At 35.9% G+C, this 26,384-nt stretch overlaps 1 protein-coding gene across 3 annotated transcripts in view; it reads right to left on the reverse strand.

The window, feature by feature from the left end:
• MAN1A2 (mannosidase alpha class 1A member 2) overlaps positions 1 to 26,384 on the reverse strand; it is a 234,765-nt gene that overhangs the window by 28,906 nt on the left and 179,475 nt on the right. For all 3 annotated transcript variants that reach the window (XM_032420671.1, XM_032420653.1, XM_032420663.1), the window contains exons 9-12: positions 15,361 to 15,476; positions 12,751 to 12,970; positions 7,260 to 7,432; positions 4,196 to 4,311 (exon numbers count right to left, since the gene is read on the reverse strand). In XM_032420671.1, coding sequence (XP_032276562.1) covers positions 4,196 to 4,311; positions 7,260 to 7,432; positions 12,751 to 12,970; positions 15,361 to 15,476 — 625 coding nt within the window. The remainder of the gene's footprint in view (positions 1 to 4,195; positions 4,312 to 7,259; positions 7,433 to 12,750; positions 12,971 to 15,360; positions 15,477 to 26,384) is intronic.

A 26,384-nucleotide genomic window follows, 5' to 3' on the forward strand; every position in this document is an offset into this window, starting at 1 on the left:
GTTTTAATCTATCTCTGACCTTACTGATTACATAGTTTTTATTGTGCCATCAGTATATATGCTATAGGAATAAACAAATTGGCAACTACTCAGGGAAACAAAGAAACAGAGGACACAGCATCTTATCTTCTGGAGAAAAATGTCTAGCTATAGCTATAGTCCATCTACAGTACAGCATCCCAACAATATGTAAAAGGTTAAATGACCCTCAAGTAGGTCAAGAACACAGGCTTTTACATTTAACTTTGCCACTGCCAACCTAATCAGTTGCCATCTCTGGTAGCTAAAACTTATGGATTATTGCCCCTTAATGAATTAACAATAAATCTGAACCACTTGATAGAATATGCAATCTTCAGTTAACAGTTACTCAGCTTCTGACAAAAGCCTTAATTGGTATTTGAGAAAAATCTATGAAATCATACTAATCTTCATTCTGCTATAGAGTTTTAAGCTCTGTCTTAATAGTAAGAAAAATATAAACCTACATTAGTCTTCACAGAAATGTCTTGATTCAAATGCATTCTATATTATGCCACCAGTTTTTATAAAGAATAAATCATATTAAGAGTCTGACATCTTCTATAACATCACTGTTTGAAGATAATTGCCATTATGTACTAGGTTGAACCATGTAAAATTGGCAGTATTCAACTCTTTCTGACTTATAAAAAGGGCATTTTTATGTGCTTCATCTAATAGTTCAGTCTTTAATAATGAGCTATCAAATTAAGTCATCTTATAATTTAGTGGTAAGAAAAAATTTTGTCTCATTTGTTAAGGTAACATGTTCTCCCAACTCACAAAGATGAGAATGACACTGAACAAAATGCTTCCTTTTTGCTTTAGCTACGAGGAAGCTCAGTGCTGAATGCAGTACTCAACTGTGATAATTTCCTTAACCTAGATTTTGTTATAATTACCTGTATGATTGTTCTTATTTGATTTTTTTCACTTTTATTGATCCAAATGTATATGTGTTTTTCTGAAAGTTGAATATTATAGTTTTATATATATATATAGTAGTTATTTATACACACACACACACACACACACACACACACATATAACTGGTTACCTAGAATGCTGTGTTCAGAAGGATTCTTCCTGAACTCAGCAGTGAAAAGTACCAAGGTCAACTAGTGATCTGGTGATATTCCATGTATGTACTGGAAAGGGAAAGGCAGCATGGCACATGTTTGCAGCCCTATACCATGTACTAAAAGTACTCAAGGTCTATATTGATGAGGAATTTGAGAATTAATTATGAAAGCCAATTTGTAAGAGGTGAGATCTGAACTGAATTTAGAAATAAGAGAGGGGAATTGATAAAAATGGTAAAGGCATTCCTGCCGGAGCCAATGAAATATGAAGTAGACAATGAAATGCAAATATATATATATTGGACTATAGATTAGCTTGATTTAAGGATAGAATCTATAGTAAAAGAAATGAGAAATGAAGCTAGAGATGAACTTTTTGAGCTGTAGCTTTTTGAGCAGGAGAGTGACGTGAAGAAAATGGTATATGAATATTGAAAATAAAGTAATTTCTTTTTAACACTAGAAGAAGCCTCCAAATTAGCATTTTACCACTACTACAGTAACAGTTCATTGAGCAAGATGCTAATAACACTGGGTGAAAGACTGCTGGAAAAAGGATATTCACCCAGTCAGGGAGTTATTACTCCATAGATCACTTATCACTTACAAAAACAAAAAAGACTCTTTACATGACCTTGTAATCAAATCTAACCTTACGATCAAACTTAAGAGTCACCAGTAATGGGCTAACCTATTATTATGTGCCTCTTTAGAGGATGCAATGAGGACACATCATCTATACGATATTCATGCCCAAAACGTTTAACCTAAGTCCGATCATGAAGAAACTGCCTTCAGCTCAGGTCATGATCCCAGGGTCCTGGGATCGAGCCCCGCATCGGGCTCCCTGCTAGGCGGGAAGCCTGCTTCTCCCTCTCCCACTCCCCCTGTTTGTGTTCCCTCTCTCACTGTCTCTCTCTCTCTCTGTCAAATAAATAAAATCTTTAAAAAAAAAAGAAAAGAAAAGAAACAAATCACAAATATCTAAACTGAGGGACATTCTCCAGAGCAACTAGCCTGAATACTTATGTCAGTGTCATAAAAGACAGAGGCAAAACAGGAACACTATGCTCTAGGTTAAAGAAAACTAGAGAGACACGACAACCAAATGCAACAAGTGATCCTTTGTTGGATCCGAGACTGGAGTTAAAAATAAATAGTTGTGGGGCGCCTGGGTGGCTCAGTCGTTAAGCGTCTGCCTTCGGCTCAGGTCATGATCCCAGGATCCTGGGATCGAGCCCCATATTGGGCTCCCTGCTCAGCCAGGAGCCTGCTTCTCCCTCTCCCACTCCCTCTGCCTGCTTGTGTCCCTCTCTCGCTGTGTCTCTGTCAAATAAATAAATAAAATCTTTAAAAAATAAATAAATATATAAATAAATAGTTGTGAGTACATTATTAGAACAACGGAGACATCTGAAAGTGGGTTATGTATTAAACAACAGTACTGTAGGCTCGTTAAGTTTCACAAATGTACTAAAAATGCACTGTGATCATGTAGGATTATTCCCCTTCCTCCCAAACTCTTGTGTTAGGTATCAGAATGCTGCTAACTCTCAAATTAGAGTGCAAACAAATAATTTTTAAAAATAAGTAAAACCATGTGTATGTCTACATGTACATAGACATATACACACAGGGGTAGAGGAGTGTGGCAAAAGTTAGCAACAGGTAAATCTAGGTGAAGGATACACAAACATTCATTGTGCTATCCTTACAATTTTCCTGGTCTAAAAAAGGCAAGAGAGATCCTACATAATTTAGGTCAAATTCCACAGTTTATGGATATGAAAACAGAAGGCAGAGAAAATTTATTTTGACAGGCTCATCCAGCTAGGGTGTAGCAAGTATATAACTCAAGCTGCTGTGGTTTTACCTTTTCGCCCAGTGCTCTGTCTCACACGGTCTCAGCCTCATCACACAGGGTGAATCCCACAAGGGATAAGGGGTGACCAGAGGCCGGGGGCTGACTACCAAGCAGATGTTCTAAACCATCAGTGGCAATAAGGGCCTGGTTTAGGGTCGGTCACAGATATGGAAAGGAGGGGGCAAAATAAAGAAACAGTGTAACAGGAATCATAAAGACTTAGTGATATATTAGAGAAAAAAGAAATAACTTTATAATGTAGAAGCTGAAAAGATGGGAAAAGAAGAGTACTAGGGATAATATAAAAGAAAAACTGGAATAAGATGGCCATTTAGGATAAGAAGCTTAGTTTGAGATATGTACCTTTCAATTTTAATGTCCCAAAATGTCAGCTACAAGTATACTAGAATGTAGACTGTGGGAGGCTAGGGATTTTTGTCCTTTTTCTCTATGGATATATCCATAAGTAACCTCAACAATGCCTGGAAATAAACATTTTTTTGAGCAAATGAAATGACAGTTTATGAAGCATTCAGGTAGATAGACAGGAAATGTATGAAATTTAAGAGAGGGTATATCAAAAGATACTTACTTTGTAGGTCCTTAGGGAAGTGGACACATTTCAGGTCTCCACCTTCTTCCAGGTCAGTTTAGAGAGCTCTGCCTGGAGTTCTGAGTAAGCTCAAATAATAGCTGTCTTTTTTTTCCCACTCTTCCTTTTATGTGTATCTTTCTAGGAAACCTCACAGGGAGGATGCATGACTATGATCATATACCCTCTAGTACCTTCAAAACTCCATGATTATTCTGAACTGATTTCATTAGCCAGAGCAGGAAGTTCAGATGTGGTCCCAGGACCGGCATCACCAGTATCAGCTGGGAGTTTGTCAGAAATGCAAATTCTTAGGTTTCGCCCTAGACCTACTGAATCAGAAACTCTGCAGGTATGGCCCAGTGATGTATGTTTTCAGGAGCCTTCCAGGGGATTCTAATGCACACCACAGAGCCAAGGACAAAATGAAGGTACTAAACTCTTATTTGACAAAATATCTACCTCATAGTTAAAGTCATTCTTCTTGAGATGCAGCTAAAAACTTAAGAACCAATTACATAAAAAGATACTTGTAATAAAATCTGGTATAACATACCACATAGTCATAATTCATCATGTAGTGATCATACAGCAAAACCAGCCTACAATAAAAAATTTTTAAAGGCACCTACTTACTTTAACGTTTCAGCAAGAAAGAAGCTTTGTTGTACATCATCATGTGTAGGAGTAGAAGAATACACATCCTTCACCCCAGAAAATCCACCACTGACTCGGCAATACTTTTCAATAGCCTATGAAAGAGATCAGACAAAAGAATCAGTTCCACAGAATTTCAAGTTTCGAAGGACAAATTAAGAAACCACGGTCAAAAGTTCACAAAGATCTATATGAGAATTTGACAGGTTAAGAATAAGATTTATTATCAAATGGAAATATTCTCACACTGGAAAAATTAACTGAGGTATCCTGTTTCCTGTGGAACTTTTCCCTCTCCAAAACTCTTTAATCTTTTAAAAACATCTTACATTTTCCTCACTTAGGAAAGTCAAGTTTGGGCTATTCACACGGAATTAGAGACCTATCTAGCACAATAAAGCCTTATTAATTTTGACAAATCGGGGAGGCCAGTTTGAATTAAATTTTAAAGGCAATTTTTTCACTTCTAAAGATAAACAATACAAAACATGCTTAAAAAAGTATTACCTAGGAGCTCTCCATAGTAATAGCAATGAGGTAATATTCACTGCAAACATACTGTGTAATAGACATTAAATTACAAGTTAGGTATTACAGGTGGTACCAACTGGCAGGAAGTACCCACCCACGTACCTACTACAATAATTACAATATTAAGAGCTAACCATTATGAAGTTTTTGCTACATGCTAAAGGCTCTTCTAAAGGCTTCACATGTATTAACATTTAAATCTCTAATAACCCATGAGGCTGTCTTAATAGGCTCTACTTCAGATTGGAAAACTAAGGCAAAGAGTAATAATTTGCTCCACATTATTATTAATGACTGTGCTCTACTGCCCAGCGTGGGAGATAAATTCTTAATTTAGATCTCTTCATGTATCTCTGAACATCTCTAAATAAAACACACTGAATCAAAAGGCACCCATTCAAAACCCAAATATCCTGCTTATGCAGGTGTATCACTTCAAAAATAGCCATGCATGAGAAGTTGATCACATGTGGTTCTTTTCTTTCTCTACTCTACCTAACCCTGAGATACTGTCAAATGAAGGTACAGTTATTTAATCATTACTGCCATGGCTTCTTGTTCCTAATCTTGCCACCTTTCTTATTCTTCTGGCCTTCCTCCTTTCTAATGAAAAGCTAATTAACACTGGAAGTTTTTATTTAATCAAGCTATTCATTTTTATATAGTTCCATTTTTACTATAGCTGGGTTTTAAAAGTCTTCTTACCAAAGAGTTTGGTATTTTTCTCTATCTAAATGTTTTTTTTAAAAGATTTGAGAGAGGACAGAGGGTGTGTGCACGTGTGAGGGGAGGGGCAGAGAGAGAGGGTGAGAGAATCTTCAAGCAGACTCCCCACTGAGCATGGAGCCCAACAAAGGGCTCAATCCCAGGCCCCTGAGATCATGACCTGAGCTGAAATCAAGAGTCGGCCGTTCAACCGACTGAGATACCCAGGGCCCCCGTCTCTATATCTAAATATTTTAAACATATTTTAAATTCAAAGTTTTTAAATGCCATGTTCCGTGCAATGATCATGTGTCTCTACCACCAGGAAACTATCAGAGCAGTTTAAGGATACTGCAAAAGTAGCAGGGAGGCATGACTAATCTTTAAGCCATTTAGAGTCATTTCTTGAAGGCAAGTTTTCATGCAAATATACTCAAAGTTTGGAAGTCTGAAGATGTGAATGCAAGAGCTGAAGCTACAGAAGGCACACGAGAGACCCGTCTTCCCTTCACTTCTTCACACCCAACAGCGAGGCCCGTGACGGACAAGAAAGCAACTTCTATTTAAGACGGGAATCCTCCTCTTTTGTCTCCACCCCTGCCTTTCCTCATCACAGCATACTTCTGAAACTTGAATTTAAAGTGTAATTATTTCAGTTCATGTTCTTTATACTCCGGTTGCCACTGTGAAACCTTCTTTTTACATAAATTGGTTTACATTCTGCCCTAAAACATATCTTGCATGTTCTTACCTAAGAAATTTACTAACACTATTTAACTCACCTAGAATGTCATCATTCTAACTAGGCTGCAAGCTTAAGTTAAACAATTGAAATATGAATATTCATCGTAATTACTGCTATTTATCATTTAATTAGTATATCTCAAAGAATAAAATACTCCCTCACTCCCGGGAATATGCTATACTTTCATGAGAAGACTAATATTTTTCTTCCTCCCTAGGTACTGATAGCCATGGGGTTCTCTGAGAGGCTATTTTAAGAATAAACCACTTGCCTTCTTTATTAACCAGTAAAAATGTCTCATAAATAGATAAGTAAATAAACAGTCTTTCAATCTAGAAAAATTTTAACAATTCATTGATTCTTCTTATGATGGTCCACTGAGAAATTACTTGGAACACAAGCTGAAGTGAATAGTGGGTAATCTACCCAGGCTGTGAGTCTGGGCAGTTTTAGGATTTGTTTTTTCTAGAGGTTAAGCCTTAATTGGCAAGTAAAGAAACTGTATAATCATACTGAAACCCATAATGGCTTTTAAATGACTTTTTATTATTCAAAAAGAATAATGAGTGAATACCAGTAGGAAAAGAGTTTTAATCAAGAACTAAACTGGATTCTAAGGTTTACTGCTACTGCTAAAGTAACTTAAATTAAGGGGCGCCTGGGTGGCTCAGTTGGTTGAGCGTCTGACTTCAGCTCAGGTCATGATCTCAGGGTCCTGGGATGGAGCCCCGCAACAGGGACAGGCTCTGTGCTCAGTGGGGGAGTCTACGTAAAATTATCCCTCTCCCTCTGCCCCTCCCTCCCCTGCTCGTGCTCCCTCTCTCTCTCTTTTTAATAACCTCTTTCTAATCACACCGAGCACCCTAACTCTGGTCAAATCTAAATAAAATCTTAAAAAAAAGAAAGAAACTTGAAACTTAAATTAACAGAGTTTTTCCACCAGATAAATGAAAGTAGCACTACAATTACTGAACATGAGTTAACACGGATGAGGACATATGGCACTACGGGAAGGCTTGATTTAACGCTCTTGCACATAAAATGAAATACTGGCTCATTTACCAGTGCTGCTTCCCAGCCCCACTGCCTGTATCTTGGATCGTGAGTGAATCGCCACAGGTACCAATAGGTTTCAATGACTTCTGGACGGAGGATGTAATACTTTTCAGCCTGCCGGACTGCCACAGCCTCTACTGCGCCATCAAACTTGAATGATTCAGGACCCAGCTTTAATGCTGTAACGTGACAAAAGAAACAAACGAGCACAATAAACCATTTGTGTTTGTTCGCCAGAGCTGCTTTTTCCCCTGAAAGAATGGGGTATAAGGTAAAGTTATGTTCATTTTATTTTTATTGTTGCTGTCTTGCAAAATCAGTGACTTTAAAAGATCCACATTTGGTTTTCTTATACTAGCCTTATAAATAGTCCTATTATCCTGACATGAAATGTGTCTCATACATAATGTACATCAACATACTGCTAAATCCAACTATACTGACAAGAGTCTAGTAATCCTCTGGCAACAAAGGCAAAGCTAGACATAAGCACATTACATATTCTGTTCTGTTCCAAAATAAAATGAGACAGATAACTGTACTGTGTAGAATTTTTTTTTTTTTTTTTTAAGTCAGGACAATTTTAAAGTCCTTTTAACATAACACACATATGTAAGGAAACATTTTAGAGCTCGGATCTTGAATTAGATTTAGGTGTAGATTATATACTTTTCTGTTCAAGCATCCTATAATATATAAAAAGCAATATATTTTCAAACTTAAACCAGTTTTAAAGATAAACTCTTTTCTCCTATAGCCTCTGTATATATAGCAAGGAAGAGATTCAAACTGTCAATCACCAAGAATTTCATCAGTATCGCCCATTTATCAGTTTGAATAAAACGGGGCCATTACACATATGTTTCAACACTACATACTATTTTTTGAATGACATGATTTCCATTCAAGGCTAGAATACAGCTCTACATCAAAGTCTTTTTAATAACCTCTTTCTAATCACACCGAGCACCCTAACTCTGGTCAATATAAAGTCATCTTCCACTGGGATGATGGACTCACACACAATTACCACTCTCAGCTGCCATTTTACTTTCCTTTTATGGGTAGTTTCAAGGTCTCTTACCTCTTTCAAAAAATGCTAGACATTTTTATATTTTCTCAGAAAAGAAAAGGTAAAACAAGAACTATAATGCTGGTAGACCACAAACAGAATCATGCCATAGTTGCTGGAACGACATGGGTTGCTGTGGCCAAATTTCAGCACTACAAGGGAGACACTGTAAAGCTCTAACTAATCCCATACAAATGTGAAAATCAGGTCTTTCTCACCAACCATCACCCCCAAGAAAAAACACAAAACCAAAAACATTGTACCAATGGTAAATAGTTCTGAAAGCAAAACATGTGAGCAGAAGAGTTGACTGCTAAGTCTTAGAGAACTAAAGCAGAACTCAAGCAGATTTTCAACCTGAGGGTCATGAACTCTGTGATAGGCTCTGGAAGAACAGTGTTCTGTCAAGAAGCCTCTGAAATTGTATGCATAACTTTGTGTGCACATAGAGCTTTTACCAGCTCAATGGGACTGGAGGTTAGGATTAACCAACAACTCATCAATATTTTTTGTTAGAGAACTTCTATCCAGTTTATTGATAAGGTCAGTATATGATCAAATATGATTTGGCATTTAGTAAATGTTTTTAAAATGATGATAAAAGTCAAACATCATTAAGAACTGAGATGATGGCAATCCAATAAAAACGTAGAGGAAGTAATTTTATCTGAATTTCTTATGTTTTTCCTTTCTCAAAGAATGAGTGCTAAGAGGTGATCATATGGAGTTTTCAAATGTTAATCTTAAGGCTAACTTTAAATTAGACAATAATTTCTGTAATGATATTACCGCCTGAGTTGGAAGTAGAAATTGGCTGCATGGAACTAGTATTTTAAACTTCTCACTAAAAAGTGTATCTCTCTTATTGGCCATTCATAACTTAACAAATAAAACACACCAGAAAGAGAATATATCTGCTTTGTGAGGAGTTGGTAAATAAAAATGTACAAGCCTAAATTATATACCAGTTATATCCATTAGGCTGGTCAAATCACTGGTTTCATGTTTCTGAGGGCATTATTTCTTAGGTGTTCCTTTGTTTAAGAATCGTAAAAAATAATTTTCTAACAATCTATCTTGCACTTAATTTCTATTTTCTATCTTAAATTTCCCATTTACATTTGGTACTTCATTTCTAAAAGGAAACTAAGCCAGCAAGTAAAAATTGAGTTGAAACCATAAATAATTTAGTGCCTAGGTAAAAAGAACTCTAAGAGGATGCAAAACTCATATAATGTAAGCAAAGGTAAGAGACATGCACAAATAAAAAAAAATCAAAGTAAAATATCAAATGTGACAAAGGTCAATAGTAAGATGGTGAAAGATACATTTAAAGAAGGCATAGATTAGTTCGCAAGTCATAGGCGTCCTCCAGATAGGCAGAATCTGTAGAGATGGGAAAAATAAGCATCTCAGGTCAACAAAAGATAAAAAAAACATGAGGAATATTCTGGGACAGGCGATCTGACTATAGTTTCAGTAGGCTAACAGTAAGGGAAGAACTTAAACTATTTCCCTCCTATTAACTTCCTTTTAAGGGAAAAAAGAGTTATGTCCAAAACTTCATGTCCAATGGATCTTTTGTCCACTGAATATGTTGTATGTATCTAAACATTAAAATTTCCCCCAAAATATAATAGCACATGGTCTAGGGAAGACCTTAGCCAACTTCAATAAGAAGTAAATTAAATTAAATAACAGTCATTATTTTATTCATATTCAGTAGGTTTTTTTTGTTTTTTTGTTTTTTTGTTTTAATCTAGAAACCCGGAAAAAAAAAAAAAGAACAGTACTATATTTTGAAAGTCTAAGATCTTGTTTGGCACCAATTCTGCCTTATACCTCAAAATAAACTAAAACAATGTACCAACCTAGCTTCCCATGTAGATACAATAAGGTCTGAAACTACACTAAATTACTACTCAGTTTCATGAACAGATTCAGCCATGTTTCCTACAAACCTAGCTAAATTATTTAGCTGCGGACCATGTTCATCAATAAGGTGAAATATATGAGGATTACCAAATTTTGCATTAATGTTAATTCTAATTCCAATAACAAATGAAAATGAAATTCCAAAGTCCTTATCATATGAATTTAGCTGGAATAACTGCTAAAAAATGAATGGATATTTTTAAATAAGCCGGCCAAAAAATGATAGCACAGCTATATCAAAACACAGGAGATGTAATAACCAAGTGGGAAAGAAGCAACACTAGGACTGTACCTTTTAATTAAAGGATCTAAGTTGAGATTAAATATGTAAAAACAGTGAAAGACTTGAAAATACAGGACACAAATCAAATAGTAATCTTTGGGGCATACCATGGCAAAGAGTGTCCCAGACTCACTGACTTGCCATGTGAGAGTGACCATCAGAACCAGCATGACTGCAACAACCACAGGCTGGATTGCTTAAAATTTCACTTATACTCATAACAACATACTGAGGAAGACAGGGTAGGTATTATTGTTCCAATTTTTTGCAGATGGAGCACCTGAGAATTAGGCAAGTTAAATGAGGAGTTGCCTAAGGTTCAGAGATAATAAATAGTGGAACGTGGGATTTTTGAATCCTAGGCACATTTCCTTTCCACAGTATCACAGTACTTCATATCAGCATCTGCAAGGTCTCTATGAAATGTGACAGTCAGGGAATCCTCTCATAACTCTGGTATTCTATGAATTTCTCAAAGGTAGGGGATAGCTCTTATTCACACTTTCATCTGTAAGCATCCAGCATAAAGCTTGACACATCATAGGTGTTCATGTTTAATGGAGTGAATAATTAATGATAACAACAGTATATCATATTTTTAATATGTCTGCTGTATGAAATCCTACTGTTTTACGTCTATTATTTCATTTGTGGTCAAAATCTGCGTAACAAGTCTTATTATCATGGGTCCTAGTACACACACTGAATATCCATTCTGGTCCTCAATGTTTTACTAATTTTAGTTGTATTTTAAATATATATTTGATACTCTATATAGTCAACATAATATAATTTAGCTTCTATTTATAATTAGATCACCAACTTTATATGTACTATATACTAACACTAAACCACTCTAACATCTGCTTCAATGTCCTTTTGACTTAGTTGTATTTTGTCAAGAAATGGAATCCCTAACTTAGTTACTGAGGGAACTGAAAGGTCAATTTCACCATAAGTTCAATTCCTTATTATATAAAAATAACCTGACAGACTTATGAACTAAGATGAACTAGGATAAATTTTAAGCCACTCACATCTGTGTCATGGTACCTGATGGCAAAATAATCCTAAAATGTTAATTCAGTTATTTCATAAAAGCAACAATTCAACTTCTGAAATCACAAACAGAAATTCCTAGTTTTTAGTCTTTCTGGGAACTCTTTTTCCATTATTTCAGGTAGAAACACCTTTTTTTTTTTTTTTTTAAGATTTTATTTATTTATTTGACAGAGGGAGAGACAGCAAGAGAGGGAACACAAGCAGGGGGGAGTGGAAGAGGGAGAAGCAGGCTTCCCGCCGAGCAGGGAGCCCAATGTGGGGCTCGATCCCAGGACCCTGGGATCATGACCTGAGCCGAAGGCAGACGCTTAACGACTGAGCCACCCAGGCGCCCCTAGAAACACTTTTTTAAAACCAGAAAAAAATCTTGGAAGGTCTACTTCAGTATTTCTCAATCCTTTTTCAGGCTTTTTTAAAAAACCTGATTGCCTTCTCTCTCCAGGAAATTTTAATAAATATACACTGTTTATCTATGACTGCTTATCTATTCTTTATATATTTAAAAAAAAGAAAAAAAGATTTTTTTTTTTTTTTCACTCCCAAGAACAATCTTTTTCACCATTGAGAACCAGCTCATTTTCCAGGTAAGGACACTGAAGCCCAGAAATATTACGTATTTGCCTAAAAAAACTCTTTTTAGTCTTAGGCACAATCATCAACCCAAAAATTATTGGTGAACTGACCAAAAGACTACTATACATTCAATATAACTATTATATTTTGGTCATTCTTATTTTCACAAGAAGATATGCAAGGCAAGTAACCTCAATCAGCCAATTTTGTGTTCTTTTAAAAAGTAACTGGTTTTACAGAAGCCATTGAAATGAATGGCTAAAATGGATTCTTACGATATTAAAATAAATAATGGCATCCCATACATCCACAAATGCCCCGCCTCTCGTCATTAAAAAAATTTCTTCAAAATCTTTATTAATAAAATCAGTAGAATTCAGAATAATTTTAAAAAATGATGCAGGAACACATTTCCAGGATTAAAATTCAAGTTCTTAAGAAAATGATTTACTGTATTAGAGTAACCTATTTTAAAGTGAAAAATACCTATATATTTTCCTTCTAATTCCTGGATATATTTTTAACTTAGAGGTTATGTTAGATTAAGTAGTTAGTGTTACTAATACTCTTACCAGTTCTGTCATATGACTCATGACATGTACGTGCAATTTCTGCCCCTAGCTCTAAATAATGACCAGCTTTATCCATTCTGGAACCATCTGCTCCCAGTGCAAACATTCCCCCAGCAAAACAGGCCAAATGCCCCATCTTCTTTTCCAAGTGCCCGTTTTTCCATTCTCCAATAAAGGTGAGACCTCCTCGGGACTTCTTAATAAGATGTTTCTCTATAGCCTGTAAGAAAGAGTAGATATTCAAAATTTTAGAAGCAAAGTGTTAGTGTTCAAACTTACTACATCTTTCTAGCGGTCATAAAACCTTGGTAATAAGATGGTCTAGAAATCAGTAACTTTCCCAAACTGGAAGAGTTAATTTATCGTAAGTTTTGGAGATCAAACAAGTCGCATAGAATCTTGAATGAATACCCCATCACTACTGTGACAAAGACAAGGTGGGAGAGGGAAGACTGACCTAAAGTAAAGACATACCTGTATTACAGGTTTTTTTCTTCTAGAGCTAAATGGAATTCATGAGAATCAGTCAATTGAGATCATGATGACAAGTTATAACCCAAAAGGCTCTACCAATTTATTTCTATTTCACAAACTGAAACTGAAGAGGAAGAGTATCTAGGTTAATCAGAAAAATATGATTTTGGTAATTAGTTAAAATGGTTTCTCCTCTTCCATGTAACTATACCTCTTGTCAAAGTACTTTAAAAAAGCACCATTAGGTGAGACATCGTGTATGTTATAAAGCTTACAAAACTAGTTAGAAGGGGTGCCTGGGTGGCTCAGTCATTAAGTGTCTGCCTTCAGCTCAGGTCATGGTCCCAGGGTCCTGGGATCGAGCCCCACATTGGGCTCTCTGCTCGGGGGGAAGCCTGCTTCTCCCTCTCCCACTCCCCCTGCTTGTGTTCCCTCTCTCACTGTCTCTGTCAAATAAATAAATAAAATCTTTACCAAAAAAAGAGAAAAAAGAAAAGATTAGTTTTTCGAATGCAAGGACAATGTTTTTCATCTTTGTGGGCCTCATGGCATCTGGCATGTTTTCCACATATAAGGCACGCAACAGATGCCTACTCAAGAAACATTTATTGAATGCCTACAATGGACTAAGCACTATATGCCAAATATCAGTTTAACGCTTGTGCATTCTGTAAATGACTGTAGGAATTAGTTCCCCCAAAAGTAAGGCTATAAAAAGGATAATTGCTTTAATTTAAAAATACAATAACTATAACTCTGAATACTGATCATCAACTACAGTCAGAATGGTGTTGCTATATACAAAATCATACAAAATCAACAAAGCCTATTGTGTTTCTTTGAAAATCCCAAACAACTTTGATGAAGAAAAATGGAGAGAAAACAAAACTTAATATCAAGAACAGGAGAGGAGGGTGGGAGGATGGGCAAAATGGGCGAAGGGGAGTTGGGTACAGGCTTCTAGTCATGGAACGAGTAAGTCACAGGGATAAACGCAATATAGTCAATGGTACTGTAACAGCGTTATATTGTGACAGATGCTGGCTACACCTGTAGGGAGCAGAGTAGTAAAGACTTGTCGAATCACTATGTTGTACAGTGCAACATCATGTATCAGTTATACTTCAAGAAAAATAATAAAATTTAAAGTATATATATCTAATTTTAAAAACTGATTTTTTAAAAAGACTTTATTTATTTTAGAGAGAGAGGTGGAGGGGAGGGGCAGAGGGAGAGGCAGAGAGAATCTTAAGCAAGCTCCACACCCAGTGCTGAGCCCAACAGGGGGCTCGATCTCACACCCCTGAGATCATGACCTGAGCCAAAATCAAGAGTCAAACGCTTAAATGACTGAGCCACCCAGGCGCCAATACAACTTTAAAAACCGATTAAAATCACTAAAGGGCTATGGGTTTGTACTGGATCAGAAAGCAAATAACTTAGTAAGTGGGTAACACACCTTTCTATTTCACAGTTTTTGCTTGGAAATATCACATGTAAGTGCTTCCAAGATTGAAACCTGTTCCAATTTTAAACTGTCACAACACTGTGGTAAGAGGTTATATAAATATGAAATGATACAGTAAAGTGGTTAAAAGCACAGCACCTGGAGCCAGACTGTTCAGTTCCAGGCTCCATCACTTACTAGCTATTACGAGCTTGAGCAAGTTACTTAACCTCTTTGTGCCATAAGGTTCTCAAATGTAAAATGGTGGTGAAGATGAGATGATTTCATATGTGTAAAAAGGGTTACAACAGCACCTGGTGTGTGGAAAATACTAGACAAGTGTTTTGCCCGTATTATTTATCCATAAGGCTCTCCATGTGTAGGTTCAATGTCAGCTGAAAGAAGAAATGTTTATGAAAATGTCTGTGAAGTCAGAAGTTTTTCTAGGCTGTGTAGATAATAACTAAAAGTAATTAAAATAAATTTTCATACATAAATATATATTTATTCTTCAACAATTTCTTTAAAATGCCATAATAAAGGAAAACAATACAAGACTTTTAGATTAAAATACCAAAATTCTACAGTGAGGGCATAGAACCAAATGCATATAGGTGTTCACTGGTCACTATGAAACACACTGTATATTCATAGAATGTTAAACAGGTAAATGTTCTGACAAGAATTACCTCAATAGCATCATCATACATTTTTCTCGCCTCATGGTCTGTTTTATCTGACATCAACCATGCTTTTAGTAGGTATTCATAAAAACTGTCTCCCAGCCCGCCAACTGATGTATGGTCTGTAATGAAAGAAAAAGGAAAGGATGGAGGTGGAGGAAAGAGAAGACAGAAGACAATGAAATAATCTTTTTCAAGTATAATGACTATTACTGGTCAACAATTTAAAAATACTGACAGCCTTACTTGCAGCATACTTCAAATTTAGTCCAGTAAAAATATGCCCTCATTACTTCTCTCTACATGTGTACCCAACTTTCCAGAAACCCCTTTCTGCTGGATGGGGTATTTCACATACGTAGGAGTCTTTTTCTTCGGTCACATAGTTTGTACAGTGTCACACAACCAAACTTTTCCAGAAGTGAAAACAATTCATATATTAATGACTTTAACTATACTAGCTGTAAGATTAAACATGAGATACACTTGAATCTGATGTTAACTAAAAAGAGCCCATTTTTCTCTAAGATGGTTAGTGGTGATTTCTGTGCCATAGACAGTAAAGTAAAATAAATCTAAAAGGCCTTTGTAGTAACACTTTGCATAATATAATAAGCTATTGAAGGAATACACTTGGTTGCTATTTATACAGCTTTTTCTTCATATGTTTGCCCTATGTGTATTCTTATTTTACCCCATCTATACTTCTAATCCTATCCAAGGCAACAGCATAACTCCCAAGGCAACCCTAGTCTTCTATCCCTTTCCGTAAGCCCCACTCTACATTTTTAAACTTTGCTTAAAAACTCACATCCTCCCGGCACAAAAAAGAAAAACAGCACACTTTTATGACCTGTCAATCATTCATAGAGCACTAGCACTGGTTTCCTACTTTAGTGAGGGAAGGATGGACCGCTGGGTGGTTTATGGAACAACTGGCTATCTGGGGGGAAATGCATATTAGTATTTGTATCTTTAGCTCACAAAAATAAATTTGTGGTGGATTAGTGATTTAAAAGTAAAACACAAAACTGTAAGTATTCCAGAAGAAAATATAAGAAGATGTCTGCTCTTCCTAAGCAGATGATCTTCTTAGGCAAAACACAGAATGAAGGAGTCACAAAGGAAAAGACTTATAGCATCATATGGTACAATCCACCGTAAATGAATTTGTAAGACCAGAAACTGAATAGGATATTTACAACATTTATAATAGAAATAAAGATTAATACCCTATACAAAGAACTCTGATAACTAAATAAGGAAAACTGCTTTAGAGCACACACAAGTTAATTTAAAAAAAGAAACACAAATTGATAATTAACATAAGAAAGGAAGATCAACTCTATTAGTGACCAGAGAAAAGCAAATTGAAACAATGAGGTTCCATTTTTGTCTATTTAATTGGCAAACATTTTTAAAAACTGATAGCATCCAATGTACATAAAGTTATGGTTCATAGGTGGTGGGAATGGAGGGCAATTTTGTAGTAGCTATCAAAATTTAACTAGGTTTTCTACTTCTGGAATTATCTTGTAACAAATACACAAGTATAGATGTAGAAGAAAAAAGGTCATCAGTGCACTGTATCCATTAATAAAAACGTAAGATAACCTCAAAGGTCTAGGGATGTAGCTACATAAATTACAGTATAAAGAGACTATAAGAGAACACACAATCATTAAAGAGGATCAGGTGAATCTGTAACCTGATACTGGAAGATATCTATTATATGCTGTTAAATAGGGGGAGGGTAAGTTTCAGAATAATATAGTTTGATACTACAAAAAATTTGTATGTTTAAAGAATATTATTGTATACATAGAAAAGGTTTAAAAAGACAACTGTGCACAGTGACTACCTCTATGGGAGTAGCCTATGTAACTTGTGTGATTAAATCATCTTCTGTTATAGAAAGTAATAAATGGGGGAAAGTGCCACCATTCACTTTAAACAACATGTCTGCTACTACTTTAGTAATTCGCTTGTACCTTCAATAGCCTGCATCTCAAATGCTCTTATTTATCACTTTTTTTCCTTTAGTCATAAGTATACATTTCAGTGAATTCTTACATATATATACACCCACAAGGTAAAAATATAGAGCATTTCCAGCATTCCAAGGTCTCCCTCATGTGGCCCTCACAATCAATACCCAACTTCCAAAGATAACCATTTTTTTGACCTCTACACTAAATGATTTGTCAAGCTCACATAAAATAGCCATTCGTATAAAATGGCAATATATTTTCAAGAATGATTTGGTAGCTTAGTGATCTCCTTTGTTTTCCATCTAAATATCTAGAAGGATATTGCCTTATGTAGGCTTCTCTGAGTCTCTAACATTTAAAGTGCTTGGGTATTAGAGAAGACAGAGGAACAAAAGACAGAGTTTTCTCTCAGACTGCACAAGAAGATCACAGTTAAATTTCTAACAGCTTTCAATACTCGTCATACTTATATTTAAGAATTTTATAATGATGGTAACATATGATGATAGGTTTAAAGGATAAGTTACACTTAGATGCTAAATTCCAACAGATTTAAATATTTTATAGTTACTGGAAATCATAAAAGATAACACATATTTGTAAAATATTAAAACAATATGGAACTGAGTAGACAGAGAAAGTCCCTCATATTTAGGGACAGAGATTACATATAGGACAGAGAAATGTTGAGGGATGCCTTTTGGGTACATTATTTGCTAATGAACCAGAAGACAGGAATTCACTCAAATTTATCCAATTCCTATTGTTTATGAACTCTGAATCTTTGTGGAATTACATCAGTTACCCTTTTGTAGTGTTCTTTTACTATATTCTAGGTTGCACCTTTCTCAGTTCTACTCACACACTCTCAGCTACAGTGCATTACGCAAATTTGTTTAAGCAAATTTGTTTAAATAATCCTGTCCATTACAATCTCCCATTTACCTCCAAATCTCTTTACCATCTTGAGTTAATTGCTTTCCACATTTTTCTGTACTTGCATTTCACTGTGATCTCAAGGAGAATGGTTGGCCTCAGTGGTGAAGTTATAGTTCAATCTTCCACCATGAAGCAGAAGTCCTAATAAAACTTTCTCAATTTGAGTTCTTTCTGGATAACTCTACAATTTGTTAATGCTATATATGTATGACTTCTCATTCCCCTGTCTCCTAATCTGCTCTCATTGTTGTCCTATCATGAATAAAAATCAAAGCAGGTGGGAACTTAGGGCATCTTGGTTTACTCCAATATTTCTGGATGGTGCAGGACTTGTAAGTTTGTAACCACTATGTAATTCAGGATGATTTTAGGTGGTACATAGAATAACTTTTTAAACATTGTCAGAGTCATGGGGTGCTTGGGCGGCTCAGTTGGTTAAGTGTCCAACTCTTGCTTTCGACTCAGGCCATGATCTCAGGATTGTGAGACGGAGCCCTACAGCCAGCTCTGCACTGGGTGTGGAGCCTGCTTAAGATGGTCTCTCTCCCACTCCCTCTGCCCCTCCCCCCCCCAAAAAGTCGTTGTCATAGTTACATAATGACTATTGACAAGATGATCTTTTAACTTCATGCAAGATCCTGCCCCCTCCCTGGAGCACATACCAACAACAAAGGATGAAATAATTATTTAACAGGTATTTCACACTTGAAAACAAAATAAAAATTGTAGTAAATAAGAAATACAAAGAAACTCATAATGTTAAAAGCAGGAGTTTCTATTTCTTGAAAATAAAGACATCTAGAAGCTTACTTCCTCCAACATCATGGGATTCAAAGCACTCACTCATGGTGGGACTCTGGGTATGAAATAAGTTTCTAATATCCTTGGGAGAGCTGACATTCCAGTATAAAAAACACCAAGTTCTGAACTGATAAGCCAGTGGAGGCATTAATAATACTGCCAGGAATGGAGTAGTAAATAGTGAGAGTGGAAAGAAAAACACACATCATGGAGCTCTCTCAAACTGAGCTTGCAAATGAAAACTCCAATGCACATAAGGAAAACTCGTCATAAAAGAATTCAACTATGCAAATAGGAGAATGTACTATACCATGAAAAAGTAAATAATGCAGCTACCTTCTGAAAACAAGTTTAATATTTTAAAAGTGTACTAAGAGAAAAAAACGTATAAAGCCCAAACTGATCAATTTGCACTGAAAAATGGGCATAGATTTTAATACAACTATTTGAAAATTGACAGATCGAAAAAAAACATTAGACAATGAATCTGATAACAGTCTTGTTTAATATGCTGAGAAGTTTGAGTTGCCTTAAAGGAAAGCAGACTCTGCTAAACTACGAGCAATTTGACAAGAGACACTCATTAGCTTGTTTCTTTATATACCCTACAATGCTTTGCACAATTCTTACTTCTAGTTAAGAGTGCTCAATAAGCATTTATTAAATGAATGGCTATTTTCCCATTTTCAAGTATGAATAGCATTTCACAATTATAATAACTTGTCTTTTAAGGTATTTTTTCTTTTTTGGGGGGGAGCCTGGGTGGCACAGTCAGTTAAGTGTCCAACTCTTGGTTTTGGTTCAGGTCATGATCTCAGGAGTCACGAGATTAAGCCACACATCGGGCTCTGCGCTCAGCAGGGAGTCTGCTTGAGATTCTCTCTCCCTCTCCCCCTCTGCCCCTCACACTCACACACATATTCGCTCTCTAAATAAATAAATAAATAAATCTTTTTTTTTTTTTTTTTAGGGGTATTTTTTCTTTTTTAAAATGAATTGGATCACTTTTTTTTAAAAAAATGATTCCACTTTCACAATCTCTCTCTCTTTTTCAGTTTAGGGAAACAAGTAATTATGGGATAAATAGTAATACCTAACATCTAATATTTACAAGTTCAACAAAAAAATGTTTATAGAATGAATGCATTAACTACCTTATTCATTCTTACAAGTTTTAATAAAATTTACATGTATATATTTTTAAACTTTCCCAATTCCCCCAATACAAGGATGTCTATAATTGTAGTATATTCAATTGCTTACATGAAATATCCACTGAAATATAATTTTAAAAACCTTACAAAACTGCATTCATCTGAATTATCAGAAATATACACAAAGTCTTGATATTAAGGTTTTCCTTAATATTTAATTTTCTTATAGCTCAGCTCCAGATATAATATTTCAACTATTCAGGGAACTGTAGTAAGAAAGCATTTTTTTTTATTATTATTATGTTCAGTTAGCCAGCATATAATACATTTTAAGTTTTTGTTGTAGTGTTCAACGATTCATTAGTTGCATATAACACCCAGTGCTCATCACCACACATGCCCTCCTTAATACCCATCACCCGGTTACCCCATCGTCCCGCTCCCTCCCTTCTGTAACCCTCAGTTTGTTTCCCAGAGTCCAGAGTCTCTCATGTGCATCTACATGGATGGAACTGGAGGATATTATGCTAAGTGAAATAAGTCAAACAGAGAGAGACAATTACCATATGGTTTCACTCATATGTGGAACATAAAGAACAGAGCAGAGGACCACCGGGGGAGGGAGGGAAAACTGAATGGGAAGAAATCAGAGAGGGAGACAAACCAAGAATGTATTTTCTAAAAATAACCAAATACCTAATTCCATTCCTCTTTTCTCTTAAAAGAATTTGAATTTACTCCTGCTTCTTTCTCCTCACCTACTTGCTCCTTATTCCCCTACATTCTGGCTTTGGCCTACAGCAGACAGCCAAACCAAAATGGCAATCTATAAGCGAACAGTCATTTCTCAGTCCCAATACATCAAATAAATTGTACGTGCAAGAGAAGATGATTAGACCATACAAAGAGCATGTGGAGGGTGAGGCAGTAAGGGTGATACTGAACTGCGGGAGAGAACTGAAGGCCCAAATTAACCAAAGGGAAGAAGAAATGAAGGAACAGATTTTGGAGTTACTAAGAAGGTAAAAACAACAGGATAGGAATCTGGCCAAATTGTCAAGTTTCTGGCACAGACCAGACTATGTAAAGTATGGAGGAAATAAGGAATCACAATGAGGAATAAATTTTAAAGAAGAGATAATAAGCTCAATTTTGTACCTACTGAGTTTAAGATACCTACAAATAGGGGACGCCTGGGTGGCTCAGTCTTTAAGCGGCTGCCTTCGGCTCAGGTCATGATCCCAGGGTCCTGGGATCAAGCCACACGTCGGGCTCCCTGCTTCTCTCTCTCCTACTCCCCCTGCTTGTGTTCCCTCTCCTGCTGTCTCTCTCTCTGTCAAATAAATAAATAAAAATCTTTAAAAAAAAAAAAAAAAAAAGGATACCTACAAATAACCAGGAAACAAATATCCTGTACGTGGGGAGGGGAGATAGAAGTTTAAAGCCCAAGCAAAATCAGTAATGAAATACTGATTTACATCAGGGGTGGGAGTGGAGGGGCAACTTTTCCTGTAAAGGGCCAGATAACATGCAGTCTTTGTTGCATGCCCCTCTGTTTTGCTGTTGTTGATGATGATTGTTTAAGCCCTTCGAAAATGTAAAAAAAAAAAAATTTTTTTATCTAGTAGGCCATATAAACACAGGCCAGAGGCTAGCCTAGTTTGCCAGTTGCTGATTCATATTTCACAGATATATAGGACACAGTTCGTCCTGTAAAAAGAGATGAGGTCTGTGAGGCAAAAAAGGAAAGGATAAGAAGAATTCCTAGGAATATGCACATTTAAGAAGCTAGGTGAAGAAGAATATGAAACAAATTCCCATCCCTTTAAAGTAGATTGGCCTTGTACTTGCTTTGTCTAACTGAAAGTGGTAAAAAGTAACATCATGCCAGTTTCAAGTCTAACCCTCAAGAGGCCTTAATGTGCTCCACTTCTTTTTATGGGACCTTGTTACTGCCATGGAAATAAGCACGGTATATAGCCTGATAAATGGTGAGAGACCATAGGGAGTAGGGCTGAATCTCCCCAAGTGGGGCCGTGCTAGATTAGCCAGCCTCCAGACAACCTGCCAGCTCACTGGGACACATTAGTAAGTCCAGACAAGACCAGCAGAACCTCTCAGCCAACCTGTAGACTTTGAAGAAATAATACATTCTTTTAAGTCACTAAATTTTAGAGTGGTTTGTTATACAGAAATAGCTAACTAATACATTGTCCTTTTTGGACTAGTCTATAGGACAGTCACTGGGCCACATAAAAAATTACTTTTAGTGGAGTGGCAGAAAGCAGAGCCCAGAATGCAATGCATCAAAAGAAGTGAACAGAAGGCAAATAAGAAAAACCAACAAATATAAACATTTCTTCAAAAGGCTTTATCCTGACAGGAAGAAGAAAGGTGGAGTGTCTGCTAGAAGGGGCTATGGCAATGAAGAAGAGTAGAGGAAATAGAGAGAAGGGCTCACTGGCAATGAGAAAGGAACCAGGAGGTTTAACACATGGTGTAATCACAATGAGAATACCAAAAAAGAAAGAGTTCAGGAGATGAAAGAGGACAGAATACAGAACGCAGGTCAAAGGAAAAATACTGGTCAGGATCTTCTGAGACTGGAAAAATAGAAATGAAGCCCAGTGACCCAGTAAATGAGCTTACAGGTAAAGAGATCTGCATAAGGATCTTCACTTTCACTTTGAGTTATGAAACAAGGTTGTCTAGGTAGAAGTGAGGTAAAGGGGTATGGTGACCAACTTTTAAAAACTACCAAAGAGGCATTCTGTGAATAATAATAATTTTTAAAAACTAGAAGCACAGAATGGGACATACAAGGAGCAATAGTGAGAAAAAGAAATTAATACTTTGAACCACAAGTTTATGATGAATTAGGCAATGGAGCAATAAAAGTATGCTAGAGTTCTCATCTTGCTCAGAGGGAAGATCCAGTAATGATTAATTCTAAATGTCATTAGAAAAATACAAATAATCAGGGCGTAAGTTAAAATTCAAGGGCAATTGTTAAGAAAAGATGAAAATATATATATTAATTTTGAAACGAGTAAAGAAAAAGAAAATGAAACAAAAGACATAAGGCAGTATGGGGAGGCTATTTTAAGAATGCATAATAGGGAGAAAAAAAACAAGTAAGATAAAAGAAACTGACTTAGAAAAAGACTTGTGTTTTGGACCAGAATGAAGTAACAGTTTACCCTGTAACCTAAAATAGCCAAAAACACTGGACAATATGCATGAAATGATGGTTTTCATGACACTGAGCATCAGGCAGTAAAGGACAGTGATCTGTCAGATATGGAAAATAAACAAGGGGAGTCCTGTGACTGCCCCCAGATGACTGCCTCAAGAAAGTTTCCAGGCAGAGGCATAGGGAGGAGAAAAAAAGGCACAGTCCAGAAAGTCCAAGGCAGCTAGGGTTCAAAGACAGGGTACCAGAGAAAAGAGACCTGCACAGAAAGAGAAACCAGGTATCTGTAAAGGGTTCCCTTGAGTATCCAGTAGAGTACTGAGCAGCACACACATGTGAGCAAACTACCTGAGACTGGGAAAAGAACCACATGAAAAGATGGGAGGGGACACTGCCTGGGGCTCACAAAGACCCTACTGGTAATAATGCCTCTTCCCATTAGCCAGACGAGAAAAATCCATACTTCACGGGCCATTAGAGTAGAGTATGCAGGAGATAATTAGCCCTAGACTGAGCAATGTACCAGATCCCCCTAACAAATCATAAAATCAAGACAGGAAAAGGTCTAACAGTTTCCAAGTTACTTAACTGTATCCCCGAAAAAAACTCAAGAAGATTTCTAGGAAAAGAAAAATATCCAGCACTCAAACAAGATAAAACTGACAATGTCTAACATCTAATCCAAGATTACCAGGCAAAGAGGCAGGAAAGAAACCAGTCACAATGAGGAAAATAAGGAACGAGTCCAAACTGACCCACCAGAATTGACACAAATGCTGGAATGACCAGAGAAGAATATTACAAGTTACTATAACTGTGTTTATCTATGTGCAAATAGGTAAGCAGAGACAAGGAAGATATAAAAAGATCCAAACTGAACTTCCAAAGATGAAAACTACTGTGTTAGAGACAAACAAATACAGTGGAAGGGATTAAGAACAGATGAGACAATAAGTAAGAAAAGAATAGTGAACTTGAAGGCACTGCGATTGAAATTATTCAAGATGAAACACAGAGGGGGTAAAAAACAGAAATAAAAAAGTATCAGTGAACTAAGTGGCCTAATACATTTAGGATAACTGGAATGTTTGAAGGACAGGCATGACCGAAAAATTACCTGAAGAGATAAGAGCTAAAAATATCTCCAAATTTGATAATAATAATAACTAAAAACCCACATGAAAATGAAAACACAACATAGCAGAATTTGTGGGATACAGTACGTAAGTGGAAATTAACAACATGAAACCTTTTTAGAAAAAAAAGAAAGGTTTCATATCAATGACTTCAGCTTCCACCTTAGAAGCCAGAAAAAGAAAAGCAAATTAAACACAAAGTAGGTAGAGAAAGCATATATAATAAATGTTAGGGCAAAAATCAATGAAACAGAATCTACAGATATTAAAAGGACAATAAGGAACATTATGAACAACTTTATGCCAGTAAATTAGAAAAACTAGATGAAATGGACAAATTCTCTGAAAGACAGAAATTACCAAAACTCTCTCAAGAAGAAACAGATAATCTGAACAACCTTCTATCTGTCAAAGAAATTGAAATTATATTTAAAAACCTCACAAAAGAAAACTCCAGGCCCAGATGGTTATGTTGGCAAATTCTATCAAACATTTAAGGAAGAAACATTATCAATTCTGCACAAACTTTTATAAAAAAAAACTGAGGAGGAGGGAATACTTCACAACCAATTCTGAGGCCAGCAATAATATCAAAACCAGAGAAGACATAAAAAGAAAGCTACAGAGCAGTATTTCTCATTTAACAAATCAATTACAAGAAAATACTGAAAGGCTAATACATATCATGAATAAATATGACTTATTCTAGAAATGCAGAGCAGGTTTAACATTTAAAATCAATCAATGTAATTCACTATATTCAATAAACCAAAGAAGAAAATAGATGCACACACAAAAAATTTGACATCCATTCCTGATAAAAACTCTCAGCAAACCAGGAAAAACACACAAAGGGCAACTACAAGAAAACCTACAGCTAGCAGTGTACTTAGTAAAAGACTAAATGCTTTCTCCCTAAGATCAGAAACAAGACAAGGCTGTTCACTTTCATCACTTTTCTTCAACACTGCACCATAGGTTTTAGCAAGTGCAATGAGGCCAAAAAAGAAATGAATTAAATTTAAATAAATGGCATTCACACTGGAAATAAAGAAGTAAGCTATATTTATTTAGATACAATACGACTGTCTATGAAGAAAACTTGATGGAATCTACAAAAAAAGCTACTAGAACTAAAAAGTGAAGTCAGAAAGTTGCAGATACAAGCTTAATATACTAAATCAATTTTATTTCTATATATTAGCAACAAAATATAAGAAAGCGAAATTTAAAAAATCATTTTAGCAGCATCAACAATATGAAATATCTACAGATAAATCTGGTGAAACATGTGTAAGACCTGTACATAGCAAGCTACAAAATATTTTTGAGAGAAATTATAAAGAATACCTAAATAAATGAAGACATAGATATAACTTGTTCATGGACTGGAAGATATCAACTGTCAAACAGTGTTAAGATATCAAATTCCCCCAAATGATCTATGGACTTCCCAATCAAAATACCAGCAGGCTTTTCTATAGAAAATGACACAGTGATTCTAAAATTAATATGGAAATGCAAAGGACCTAGATAACCAAGACAGTTTTAAGAAAAAAATTAGAGGGCTAACACTACTTGATTTCAAGCTATAATAACCAGAACAGCATCGTACTGGCATAATAATAAATAGATCAATAGAACAGAATAGAATTCAAAAATTTATATCTATATGTACCACTGATTCCTGATAAAGGTGCAAAGACAATGCAGTGGAGAAAAGACAATCCTTTCAACAAATGGGTGCCAGAATAATTAGATACCCACGAAAGGAAGGAAGGAAGGAAGGAAGGAAGGAAGGAAGGAAGGAAGGAAG

Source organism: Phoca vitulina, unplaced genomic scaffold (genome assembly GCF_004348235.1).
Source record: "Phoca vitulina isolate PV1807 unplaced genomic scaffold, GSC_HSeal_1.0 scaffold2, whole genome shotgun sequence".
Classification (NCBI taxonomy): domain Eukaryota; kingdom Metazoa; phylum Chordata; class Mammalia; order Carnivora; family Phocidae; genus Phoca; species Phoca vitulina.